The sequence below is a fragment of the Syngnathus acus genome, chromosome 3 (genome assembly GCF_901709675.1).
Source record: "Syngnathus acus chromosome 3, fSynAcu1.2, whole genome shotgun sequence".
Lineage (NCBI taxonomy): Eukaryota > Metazoa > Chordata > Actinopteri > Syngnathiformes > Syngnathidae > Syngnathus > Syngnathus acus.
This window is the reverse complement of record NC_051089.1, coordinates 10,664,074-10,677,586: the sequence shown is the minus strand read 5'-3', so window position 1 is coordinate 10,677,586 and position 13,513 is coordinate 10,664,074. Positions and strand designations below refer to the sequence as shown.

At 40.9% G+C, this 13,513-nt stretch overlaps 1 protein-coding gene across 2 annotated transcripts in view; it reads right to left on the bottom strand.

Annotated features, from left to right (window-relative positions):
• The window catches only part of galnt18b (UDP-N-acetyl-alpha-D-galactosamine:polypeptide N-acetylgalactosaminyltransferase 18b), a 44,880-nt gene that overhangs the window by 12,645 nt on the left and 18,722 nt on the right, over window positions 1-13,513 (bottom strand). For both annotated transcript variants that reach the window (XM_037247722.1, XM_037247724.1), the window contains exons 2-6: window positions 11,627-11,822; window positions 10,579-10,745; window positions 4,973-5,156; window positions 4,443-4,640; window positions 4,052-4,166 (exon numbers count right to left, since the gene is read on the bottom strand). In XM_037247722.1, the coding sequence (XP_037103617.1) occupies window positions 4,052-4,166; window positions 4,443-4,640; window positions 4,973-5,156; window positions 10,579-10,745; window positions 11,627-11,822 (860 nt within the window). The remainder of the gene's footprint in view (window positions 1-4,051; window positions 4,167-4,442; window positions 4,641-4,972; window positions 5,157-10,578; window positions 10,746-11,626; window positions 11,823-13,513) is intronic.

Sequence of the window (13,513 nt, the reverse complement as noted above, 5' to 3'; positions counted from 1 at the left end):
TCTCCTCAGAGCTTTACCGATATACCTGTAGCAATGCATTGTTAAAGGGAATTAAATATACACCATAAAATGCGTACAGTTAACCTTCAAGGAGCCACTTGAATATTGGCTCAGCAATCAAGGCTGCCGGAATTGAAGCTGCAACTTTCCAGATGAGAGATGACAGCCTGAGCCCAGCTGCCCCTTTTCCAAGTACAAACAGATGTTTGGACTTCTAATGTAGTCAATGCACAAAATGTATTTGACCACTTTACCACTGAGTATTGACCTCATCAACTGAAAATAATCTGTACATCCCCATCTACCACCTGTGCCATTCTGGCCTGCTTTACCTCCACTGACCTTTATCTGAGGAATAAATAGAGCTAAAGCCAAGTTTGCATATGTTCCCAACACCCACAGCGACCTTGTTTCAAGCCACTGACACAGCAAGCAGAAGGATAGCACTGCATGAATCTTGTTTGACTGTGTCGCAGACATTGGGCAGAAGATGAAGTTTGAGAGGAAATGTTGCAAAGCAGACACTGTGCATTTTCTCCACGGGGATTCCACGATTAGGCTTTGGTATTCTCTCGACTCAATCCCCCCCAGCAGGTGTGTTGAAGAGCACCGTGGCTTCAGCATGTGCGTAATGCTGCAGTCACGTTGCCTTTAATGTCTTCACTCAATGGTCACAACATTGGCTAAACTTGCACAAGCTTATGATACTCTCTGTTAGTAATGCTGTATTTTAAAAATGTGCCTTTACAAAGATCATTATGGTTAGTCTGGATTGACAATATTACTGTGCACAGGTATTAAAGGACCCGCTATGTTCATTTTGAAATTGTGTCGAGCTGTTTTCATATCTTGTCCCAATTTTGTAGCTATATAAGGCAAGCAAAATATTCGTTTTTTTATTTGTCTCATCAGAATAATACGCTGTCTGTTTGTTCAAACTTATGAGCTCATTTTGAAATGTAATATTACTTGAGCAAGAGACTTCTTGATTTGAAACTGTATTTGTGTGTCACATGAATCCAAACCCAAACAGTGCTTTATATTGTCAAACTAGTGTTTATGATCTTTATGCCAATTTTAGTGTTTTATTGCACTTCCACAGTGTTTTGATGCTTTCATTTGTTAGTAAACATTTCAAGGGAATAGTTGAGACTAGTGATGATGGCTGCTTAGGTCTTCTGCTTCGGGCAGGCTGCATTGGCACAATGTCTGCTACTCACTGGTGTTTTGTTACTATAATGTTCTGTGAGTTATCGCTCTGTAGTAAAAAAATTCTAAAGCCGTGCAGGATGGGGAGCCATTTAAGAGGAAAGGTGACAAGTCCCTAAGCTGTTTGGAAGTTAATTCATGCCTTGCTCAAGGATGCATCTGGCCAGCAAGTTACAACTCATACCAATCTTTCAATTTCAGCTTGAAAATGGATTAAAACCTGATGTCCTTTGGTTCTCAATGCAGTAAAGCTGTGGAAAAGGTCCAACCCACGACCAACCTTGAGCATTAAAGTGAAAAATGATCCACAATTTCCAGAATTACTTGCGAGAGACCATGATGGCATTTACATTTAGATTAAATTAAACTGTAGAACGAGGAGGAATAAAACGGCTGTCTCTTGCATAATTTCTTAATCCAATTCCTTTTAGAAATATTGTCATATCCATATATCATATTCTCCCCCTCCTCTATAGCTAATAGTAGACAGCCCTCAGTTTAATCCTATACAGATCCAAAAGACTGGAAAATCATATTTTTGAATTATTAATCAAAACAGACTATCTTAATAAAGACCACATTTCCCATGCACATCTTTTGATGAATTCACAAACATTGCTAAAATATTTACTTCACCTGAGATATTAAAATCGTTCAAGCGAGAACAAGGAAATACCCATCCCAACTATAAAAGAGTTGCGAGACATGATTTAGGGCATCCTTCTCTCACGAGATCTCACATAAAATAAACATTTGTGTCAGTCTACCTAATTAGAGTGCAGTCAGTGATTGACAACAGACAGCGCGGGTAAATCTCCCCCTTTCATTTTACCCAGGACACCACTTTAAAGCTCCCGCCAAAGACTGTAGCTGTCCGCCTAGTTTCTCTCTGAGGATCCTTCAGCTGCCAGTCATGCTCGCAGCTGGTATGAAGGCATGAGCGGCACATAGCTGACAAGCCAGCCTCCGTGAGTTCTGCGTTTCCAAACCATAGCTGAACTGTCAGCCTGGAGGCCAGTAGAGGCTGGTCTCAAACAGTGCAAGTAAACAACACGCTGTTTGAGTCTGAAGGACAATGTCATTCCTGGAAAAAGATCACTCACAGCATGGACTTGGCCTCTTCTGGCCATCTTTGTCACTGGTGACCTTTCTGCATTCAGCATCCTTTCATAAGATTTAGAGCAATGCAGTCAGAGTCTAACAAAGATGTATTGTACATGGACGACATCATTATATCTGGTGCAGTGTTGCTTAAAGCACATCCAATCGTGGGGCTGGATGAGCTGCTGCCTGCCAGAACCTTTATTTTATTTTTTTTAAATAAGTTGTTATCCCAATGCATTATTGGTAGTATTTCAGAGATTTTCACACAAGTTAAAAATATAGTCCCAGTACACATGGTTGCTGTCAAAAACAAACTGTATAATATCACATTAGTCACTCTAAAGGTTAATAATTGTCAAATGTTTTCATTAAAGGATCCCAACCATCAACAAACCTGTGCTCTGTAAGAATAAGTTCAACTATAAAATCACACTGAACAGGAGTATTACTCATACCCCACACATTCAATTTTGATGCTCTGTGCTTCGTGATGATGCGCAAGGTGAGCCCAGAGCGGCAGTCTTGTGAAATGAAAATGGTTATTACGGCCATATCGTCGGACCACTTTGGAAGGCCTATTCAACAGAGGGCTAATGCAGGCATACGCTACAGCTCTTTGTCTTTGGAAAATGCTGACAAGGAAAAAAGAAGCACCAGCAATTTAAAGCATGGATGTGTCTCAGAAGAAACAAGAAGACTTAAGACACATTTCAATCATATATTATCAAACCATTAGTTGCATGGTATGCTTCTATTTATGTCCCATGTGGCAGTGTTGCTGTCACATATGGATTACAAGAAATAAAGATTGTTCACAATTAATACAAACCCTTCACCTAAAAAGGCAGGAAAAGCCTACTTGCATATCTGAAATTTATTTGGGAATCATTAGAGGCACTTAAGAAGGTAGCAGTGTGTGCAATAACTCCCATTTTTCACAAGTTAATTCTGTACACAGATATATCTCCAGGGTGTCCACACTTGTGCAACCACATTACCTCAGCCGTTTATTTTTACTTCTCAATTTTTTTTCCCGATTGAGTTGTTCATGTTATAGGTCACATTAAATGGTAAGAAAAAAGTAAAAAAAATATTGCTTTTGGTCTCATTTTTTGGTATCACAAAAACCTGGCATTTGAGCGGGGGGGTGTCGACTTTTAAGATCCCCAGTGGAAAACATAATCGATACTGTATATGTGTCGCTATAGTTGAGGGATGGTGCGTTTTCCTGTTAGATTGTTGCACACTCCAAAACATTTGCTGTTCTTAGCACCACAAATAAAACACCATTGAATGGCACATGATCAAAATTGTTGCTGACCCAAAAAAAAACAGACTGCACGACTCCACACTTTTGAGAAGCTGACAAATGGACTCAGATAATGGCGAGACGGGAAACCTAATAATGTGTGACGCATACTGAGTCAACCACAATGCAAAAGCAATTATGATGCACAATGCAAATCTTTTATCAGACCTCCCTGATGTATTAATCATAGCATTCTGAACCACAAACCGCAGTTCTTAACGTCCAATGGGAGAGGGGTTTTGTTTTGGCCAATGACGAAAAAACCACTCACCTGATCGATATTTCTTAAGAGACTGTGGGTACTGAAAGTGAAATGTGAGTCCTGGCGTGACCTTGCTCCACAAACAACAATAAAATGCCATTCCCTTCCTTAATTTTACACATATTTCATGGATGAACATGGCCACACAAGGTCGTTACATTACTCACCCTGATGCCCAGCTCCACATTCTCTCCCCCGTACACCTCCATGCCTTCATCCAGCAGACCTATCTCCTCAAAGTACAGCCTGTCCACCACAAAGCAGCCAATCAGGGCGGGGCTCCTGTGGGAGGAAGTGGGATACGGATCAGAATTGTTGGCTAATGGCAGTGAACTCAGCTCAACTCAATTGCCTTCACAACTAAGTGGTTTGGCAGATAATAATGATTCAAAAAAGACGCTTTGAGCTTTTTAATGCCACTCCCTCTTGAAGTTTACTGTCAAACGAAACATAAAAGAAAGACAATTTGTGCACCGCAGTCCCCGCAACGCATCCATCCCGCAGTCATTGTGAATTAGCCAGTGAGACGTAATTGATCAAGATGTGACGTTCACTTACTGGATGGGAGCACTTTTGTTCCCCTCGTGCCACCAAGACTTGGGGGGGTTGAGGTAGCGACACCACAGCTCCCAGTCAAAGCCCTGGGCAGACAGCGGATACTCCTCAATCTCAAACGTGTCGTACTTGATGTTATCAAACGAAGGGGAGATTATGCGAGTTCTGTCCTCTTTAATTCTCTGAAGAATGGGTTCAGACCTATAAATGAGACGGAGAGAGCGCAGACTTAATTGGAGCATTTGTGTGTGCTGGCTTCTTATCACCCTCATTATCATGCTCGTGCTTATGAGAGGGTACGGAGATGAATCCATTTATTGCACATCTGATAAACTAATGGGAAGTGCCCTTGTGTGATGTGCGCAAAGATGAAAATGCTCAATGACAACAATTTGAAAACACATTTAAATGCACTTTGCGGTTGAATACAAATGATCATCGTGCTGAATTTGTTTACAGGCACATTAAGCAGAGGCCGGGAAGTCATTACCATGCATTGCCGGCAAATCCACTCAGAGCCACGAGAGACTCACCAGCCAACGTTGAACTCCACGTGGGCATCGAAAAGGGCAACGACTGGAGCAGCGGCGGCTCGCCACCCGCTCACTCTGGACCGGATCAGGCCCTCCTGCTTGGCGTGCCGCACCAGCTTGATGAATCCGGGACGCTCGCTGTTGGTCTTTGACACAAAGTCCTCCAGCTTCTCCTTCAGCTCTTCTGCAAAACATAAACACATTTTCCGTATCTCAAAAAGTTCTTGGAGATGACGAATGAAGTCAAGCGAAAAGTGTTGGTGAATAAACTTCCACCCACGTTCTCCTTCAGTGGGCATCAGAAATCCAACAGCGTATTCTCTCACCACTGGACCGGAAAGGCTTCTGCAAATGTGAAGTCTATGCGGATTTTGGGAGGCTGATGCCAACTTTGATATTTGGCAGAATAAAATTCCAATAACTGATTAATCAGCTGATTGATAAACAACTTTGGACCCATAACATTTTTGGTGGCATATCAAAAAATAAAGATATGAATTACAGGCAGGCAACAGCAAGCGTTTTCATTGCATGATACAAATAAGTTGGTCACACATAAATTTCTCTCATTTAGCACACGACCACTGACCACAGCGTTGGTGCCGCCTAGTGATTGACAATTATGGTGAGAGATTGAAGCGGTCAAAAGTGTAATTACATTTCTCAAAGGTTGACGGCGGTGACAACAATGCACATTGCCACAAGTGCAATCAATCATTAAAATGTTAGGTGGAAACACAAGGAAAGCTTAGCAAACAAATAAACATAGACAAACAAATAAAATATAGAAAGAATTGCAAGAACATCAGCCTTGTTGCTCTATATACCGGTTTATATTTCCACTAAATAATTGTTGATGTATAGTTTAACAGTGTCATAGTCAAATCATTTCTTTTTCTTTATATTGTTTTCATTTATTTTATATTGTCATTGTAATTGTTAATTTAAAAAAAAAAAAGAAAAAAAAGCAATAGGTAATTCAAATACATTTATTTTGTTTTTTTGTAAAGACAAAAAAATACCAATAAAAATATTGCAAAAGCACCGGATCGATAAGTAGAATTATTAAGAATAGTATTGTTAAAATCTTTAAGATACCAAACCCTATTGTTGATTTTATCATATGCCATGGGCGGCGAACATATGGACGGTAGTTCACAAATTGCTCATGGCCGTTGTTTGGACACCCTTGACATAAAATATTGAAGAGGTAACGCAAATAGGCAAAATAATCCGGTGCAAGAGAGCTTCGAATGCCATTTCAAATGTTATTTCCTATTCCAGAGCCAAGTGGCTCACCCGCCCAGCAAGGATGTTGTTATCCAGCAATGCGGCGGCAGAAGCACTGCAGACCCGTGAAGTGCGCTAATGGTTCCCCTCGGCGGGCTTGCAGTTGTTGGCAAGTCTCAGTAAAGCTATTAGGGAGAGACTCAACTTGTATGTTGGGTTGCATTAAAGGGCCAACCCAATACGAACTGGAAGGTGAATCGTGCAAGTAATCTGTATTGGAATGGTGGATGTGGCTTCCCACCACAATCTCTGCGATTATCTATACCTGAATAGTGACCTGCTTGGGAGGGACAAGCACGTCTTCCATATTGTGTTACATACAATGTCGGATCTTGGATCAAGCTAACTACACTAAAGCCTGCCTTATAAGGATTCGCCTTTCCATCTCTTGTATCTGATCAATGTCAAAAAGCCGCAGCCAATTGCACACGTTTGGCTCTATGATGGTTTTCTGCTCGGAAATCGTTAATAGCTGGGAGGAAGATAGAGTCTAATGGCTCAAATGCCTTGATTGGGCCTTTCTTTACCTATGCACTCTCTCGCTCACTGAAAAAAAGCCCAATAGCATTCACAGGCTGATGTTAAAATGGAAATGCCCAGTAGCTACAGTGATTACTTGAATTACTCGAATAATATGATGAACAAAAAGGTCCCGTCGGGGATTCTTTTTCCATATGGACTAATGTTACTGTGCATCGTCGTACTTGCCACTACGTCAAGAAATAATTTGGCGCAATGGCGATGAGCCACGACTAAAGCGGCTGTAAAAAAAATGAGAATGTCCAATGTTTTGATAATGTGGATTGTGTACCATAGGTTTTCGATCGCCAATACAAGATAACAAAATGGATGTTAGCTAATTTAAAATAGCTGTTGCAATGCCCCCACAAAGGTCCAAGGATAACGTGTTAAATACTCAACATTAAATGTATTTGATGGCTGCAGCCCTAATTTATGTTTTATATTTCTTTCTTTCATAGTTTTATGCTTTACTAGGTGCAGGTGCCAGGAAGGTGTAGCTGACTTTTGGATTGTTTGTCGTGATTACTGCTGCAAAGAATATTGAGTCAGTGTTTTGTCTGTTTGGAAACACAACAAACACATTATTAAAAAAAAGAAAGAACACAGCCTTGTGTTTCTCCCTTCTAACCTATTATGCATAAACAGGGAGTTATAAAACAATACCTCTCGCGTTCAAGCTTAGCGGACTCAAGTCTGAACTGCAAATTGAATGAAAGTGCAAGGCTGATGTCATTAAATTCCCTTTTGCATTGTTTTTTTTTTTTTTAAAGAGCATTATTAGCCTTTCATTTGTGCAATTTGCCTATGGCAAATCTACTAGTGTTGTTCATTTCTACTAGTGTGCCAACAGATTTGCGGACTTCTAATCAATCTAGATCTGTCAGTAATGAAGGTATTCTGTGTGAGTGTGAATGGAAAATAAGAATGATGGTGTGTTATGCCTCACAACAAATCATAATAAGGAACAGTTCATTAAAGCAGGAGTGACTGCTGGCCAAGAGCAATCCATCTTTCACTAATGATAAACTGGTGTCACTGTGATGGAAAGCAATGGGCTGTGGGACGGAGCTGAGCAGGAGCAACAGGCACTTGCATTCATGTGGTAAATCCAATAATACATTTTAGATGCAGCGACAGTGAACAACATTGGTTGGGCTGGCCCAGTGTCATCTTTACGCATATCCATAACACACAGTTGACGTTTTTTTATTTTTATTTTTTTATTTAAGAGTAAGTGGAGAGAGTTACAAATGCGGTTGTATTGATATTTAAGAAAAGAGCAATTGCAGAGTAGTAATGATTCATTTTCCCTCTCTTGTTGCTCCGTTGTTTTGTTGCTCTTGTCTGTTCAACTTATTTATTTTTATTTTGACATTCCTATTCCCACTGCACATCAATTTCCCCTACAGCCTTTTAGACCCATGCGATACTATTCTAATATACTCCACAATGTTGATCATTTGACCTGAAGTTGTCAATTTAGACTTTTTCTAGGGCAGACAGTGTTTCTTAACCATCTTTGTCCTTGACACGGCACAATGTATACTCTGGACTTTTAAAGTTACCAAAGAGTCCCAAATGGTTTAACGCTGCTCTGATTTTCATGTTTGACTTGTCATTTTGGCGTCATAGGGCTTCTCTGACGCCAAATCGTTGATCACGATTACAACATAAGGGGTTTTGTTTTTGTTGACTAAATATGTTGGGTCACATCTGGAAAATTGCTCATGATAGCAGATCGGGCCAATACCGGGGCTAAAATCTAGTCTGATTCAGGGATTAGCTGTGTGGCTCATGAGAGCCTTCCATAATGGCAGCAACATTGCAGGTCAATAGGCTAATGGCGTTTTTGGGAGATATCATCAACAAGTTTTGTCATAACAACACCACCAGTGGTAAACAGGGCGGAACGCCACCCGCAAAATGTCAGATCGTGACTTGGCTTCCTGTAGGAATTAAAGCCCCCAGGCTGCCAATTAAAACATGCACAATGCTCGTTTTTGAAATGGAGTGTGATAATGTAGGGCTAGTAAAGAGCTCTGGGTTTTCCCACAATAACTGAAGATCTAGAACACTCTGGTCATCATGAGCCCTGGGGGAGTGTGATCATTGTCATCACAGCGTGTTAAGATAACATAACACTGATCTACATTCTGCTCCAGCAAGCTGCAGGCCAAACTGCATGTTTTGCATTATTGACTTGGGTAAACAAACTTGCTCTCGGCCAGTAGTTGCCGCCTTGATAACATCTAATAGCTGTCTAACTTGGGTTGCAGGCAGAGACTTTTAAAAACAGTTATCTTAAAAAATGCATGACCTTGACAGTGACACTGTATTACGCACTAAACTTGGTTTACATGGTGCAAGTGCTGAACTAGCCTCATTGGCCATTATGTTAAGTACCTGCATCACATAATGTTGGCTTTCCTGAACCAAATCAGGACCTAAAATGGGACGCAGGACAGCATCAGCTGGAACTGGGATAGAACCCAGCTTCCCACAATTCCAAACGGAAAAATGGCAGGCTGGCTATTCTATTGATTGTTCTTGGCAAAGAGCTTCTTGATTGATGCCTGTTGTGTTCTTTAGCTTTAGATTATGTAAAGTATACTATGTTGATGTTATAGTCATACATTATGCATACTTTTAGGCATACTTCCAGGAAGGCAAAAAAAAATAAATTTGGGTCGTCAGCCAAAAAAAAAGTCAAATGGGACACGGTCCATGCAAGAGCTGTATCAAAAATGCTTCTTCCAATAATAACAGCGGAATTAATCTATCAATGTGATTATGCTTATGCAATTCTGATGCAGGGGTTGCTTGGTTTAACATGGTCATGAATGTTGATTTGCAATTTTCTAAATAAGGTTTTGAAAAAAAAAGTACTTGAATTCAGCAAATGCGTGGAGAAACAAAAAAAATGCAAGTAATCGCCTTGGCAGTTCGAGGCGCATTCCTTGACCACTTACACAGTAAGGAATAACACACCCACCGGTCACCAGTTTGACCGGCAATTCAATTAGCTATAAATGGTTCCTGGTGAAAATTTTGATTTTCAGCAAAAACGTAGTATCTCAGTTTTTTGGAACATCTGGTCACGCTAGTTACAGAACACATCTGTATCATAGGAACCGAGCTGTGTAGTAAATCAAGGGCCACCTCTATGGAGGAACATTTGCGGTAAAGCTACTTATGAGCCACAAGGCAATTATCCTAATCAGGGGCTAGTCAGACATGAAACATTTTAAATTGACAACATTAAAAACACCACAGGAGCAGTGCTGATTACCTTGCATAGGAGGTGAAACTCTTTATGCTTCCATAAATGACCGCCAACCAATTTCTATAATCAGTCTTGCACAATTATTAGCTCAGGCGTCAAACAATGGGCATCCAGCAACTGTGCAATAGTGGAGCATTCTAAGGCCTACTTATTCTAAGTGCAGTGACAAGCAACGTACCCACCAACTCTAAGGTTATAAAATTTGGAATGAGTCCAACATTGATGGTGACTCATAAACGACAGAAGTGCCATGGTTTTAAAAATACAATTGTAAAACTGAAGTCGTGAAAAACAGTTCAACGCTGTAGCTTCACAATGTATTCAGAAATAATTGTCTGAATTCACTTTATAGGGGCTTCCACTATTTAGATGAAAGACAATGGAGCCACTATTTAGTGAGACTGTTTCAGGCTGTAAAAGCTAGTAAAGAAAAGTACATTTTGTGTTCATAGCTGCTCGGCTTAAGAGTGGACACTGTGCCACTGTACTCAGGTAAAAGGTCGGTGATTACCGTTATTGCTGTTGTCGTCCACCAGAACGATCTCTTTGAGAAGATGGGAGGGCGTCCTGCTAATGGCGGAGTGAATGGACCGCAGGATGACAGACAAGGCTTCATTCACAAAAATGAAAACGATGCTCACTTGTGGGAGGTCTAGAGCATAAGTGATGTTTCGGCACCTGCAGAGGACAAATAAACAGCTGGTGAGGTCGAAAGCTGTCGTGGAAGGAAAACAATTGAAATTTTACCAACATTAAGACAAAGGAAACATTTAGTGTAGTGTGCTGCATTGTGGTGAAATTGATTACACGGAGATGTTGTCATGTAATGTTGTCACATCTGTCTTCCGGCACTGAAGTGATCACATGCCACTGCCACGTTGGACAAAATCACATCATGTTGTTCATCCAAGCAAGCAGTCTGAGCTTGAGCATGTCTTTAAAGATATGTTAGAACAGCACCAAGGCCAAATGTGTGATTAATATGCCACCTCCCTGAAAAATACTTTTGAATATATCTAAAGAGCTTTTACTGGTAGGAATGCAGAAGAGAAAACAACCCACGGAACTTTTAACTGTGCCAGAATTAGCACCAGGACATCCCCTTGTAGGCTCCTTCAACCTTGATGTCACTACAAAAAGTGAGTCACGCTCATTAATTATGTCCCGTTTGAGGTCTTTTTTTGTCTCTGAGGCTTACAAGCAACATCTAGAATAAACCATAAAATGTGTTTTTTTTGGTAGTTGGACAATGGCTCTAATAATTCTGGTCTGTCAGTGAATAATATGAAGCAGTGGTTGCAAGTAAAAAAGTACACCGATACTCTACTGTACTGTAGGTACATATTTCTGGTATTTAGTACTTCAAGTATTTAATTTTTGGTGACTTTTTATTCCCCCTTGTACTTGGGTACAGGAGTTGAATCAGTACTTCTTGTTTTTACACACGTATTTGTAGCTCTATGTAGTTAAAGTCCCAGTAAAGTCAATTTGGAGATTTCTTTCTAAATATATGTTAATTACATTCTATATATTGTGCAAAACATTGTAATCTATCTTACCCCGTAGGTCTGAGATCTGCTATGGGCCTGTCTAATGGGAGCCGGTCGCTGAGGTAGCTGTTGTAGCCGTAGTACTGGAACATCTTGAGCGCTGCTCTTCGATTGTCGGCACTCAGCTCCTGACCCCAGTGAGCGAAGAGAGACGAGTCGGAGAAAGACGTGTCGGCCTGCTCATCCTCACCTCGACTCGGAGCCTCTGCGACACAAGAAAAGAAATAGCATCAAGGATTGTCTAGAGTCTAGACTTGAGACCACAGGTGCTCCAAATATGCACAAAGAGACACCAAAGGAATAGAGTGCTGTGATAATACATTCACTGTGATAAATGATCTTCCTGTGATCAGATCAAGCATGAGGCATAGTTGTCTTAAAACAGACCAAGAGTTCATACTCTTGACAGAAAGCCCAAGTGTCCTTGAACAAAAGATCCAATCACAAAAAGCAGCCGGTGGTTGCGTCTGCAGACGCTCTCACTCTTTGACCTCCAGGGAAGTAAATGAAAAAATCCCAGCACGTCCACACATTGCTTGGAGCAGCCTTTAGAGCTTTAAAGTAACAGCTAGCCAAAGAGCACAGCTATCTTGTATTTTAGGCCATATGGTTGGAAATTTGAAAAGAATACGTTCACGCATTTTTTATGCATCTTGGCCTTTTTCAACTAATTTCCTCAAAAAACTGAATCCAGTAGAACAGGCGCTATCTAAATCCATACACATACAAAGTCACAGATGCTACATTAGAAGCTGAGAACATTGATCGCAAGGGAAAAAAAAAAAAAAACTGTGCCACTAGAGGGAGCCAATGTCTCACTACATACTACATAATAATAGCAATAGTGGAATAGCAGGCAAACGTGAAACAGCAGTGCATTTTTCAGGTGCGAAAAAACAAAAACACTCGCAGCCCGTGCTGATAGACACAATTTCCATAAAACATCGGCGGCATCTGCTCAAGATTCTACGCTGCCTCCGAGAGCTTTGTAAATGCATGTCAGAGGTGTTTAACAGTCAAGACGATAACCTCCCGGCAAATAGGTTGGAATGCCAATAAAAAGGACGCAGAAATATGCACGCTTTTTGTGAATTCCACAGGTTGCTCATGTAAAAGTGGCATTCCTTTGACTCTTGCTGCCTGTTGAGACATTAGCCCAGGAATGTTCACATTCAAGTGTGAATATTCATCCATCCATTATCCGAACCGCTTATCCTCACAAAGGGTCGTGGGCTTGCTGGGGCCTATCCCAGCTGACTGGGTGATACCCTGAACTGGTTGCCAGCCAATCGCAGGGCACACATAGACAAACAACTCAGAATCACACCTAAAGAATATTTCGAGTCTTCAATCAGCCTACTAGGCATGTTTTTGGCATGTGGGAAGAGTACTTGGAGGAAACCCACGCAGCCACAGGGAGAACATGCAAACTCCACACACGAAGGCCGGAGCCAGAATTGAAAGCTGCACCTCTTTACTGTGAGGCAAACAGGTGTGAATATTGAAGCACTAAACTGTTAAGTGCACCCTAAACTGGTCGCCAGGGCATGAAAGAGAAATTTCTCGCTAGACAAAAAGTGGAAACGCTAGTGAATATAAATTCGCAGCAAGGCGACATATCTTGTTAACATTTGTATTTTTTAGAAAACACGCGTGTTTCCGTGGCTCAAAGAAATAAAGAACAGAAGCTTATTGAAGATCATGGTATACTGTATATTGTTCTTTTGTCATTGTTCATGTCCCGATTAGAAAGAAATGAAATGAAAAGTCGCTTTGGTATCATCTGTTAATCCCCGTGCCTTATTGAGTCTATAAAGGAGCAATTTTATGGCACAGCTTTAGCGGCCTACAATACTGCTGACAGATTGAGGTTATGCGGAGGAATAATTCACCGCC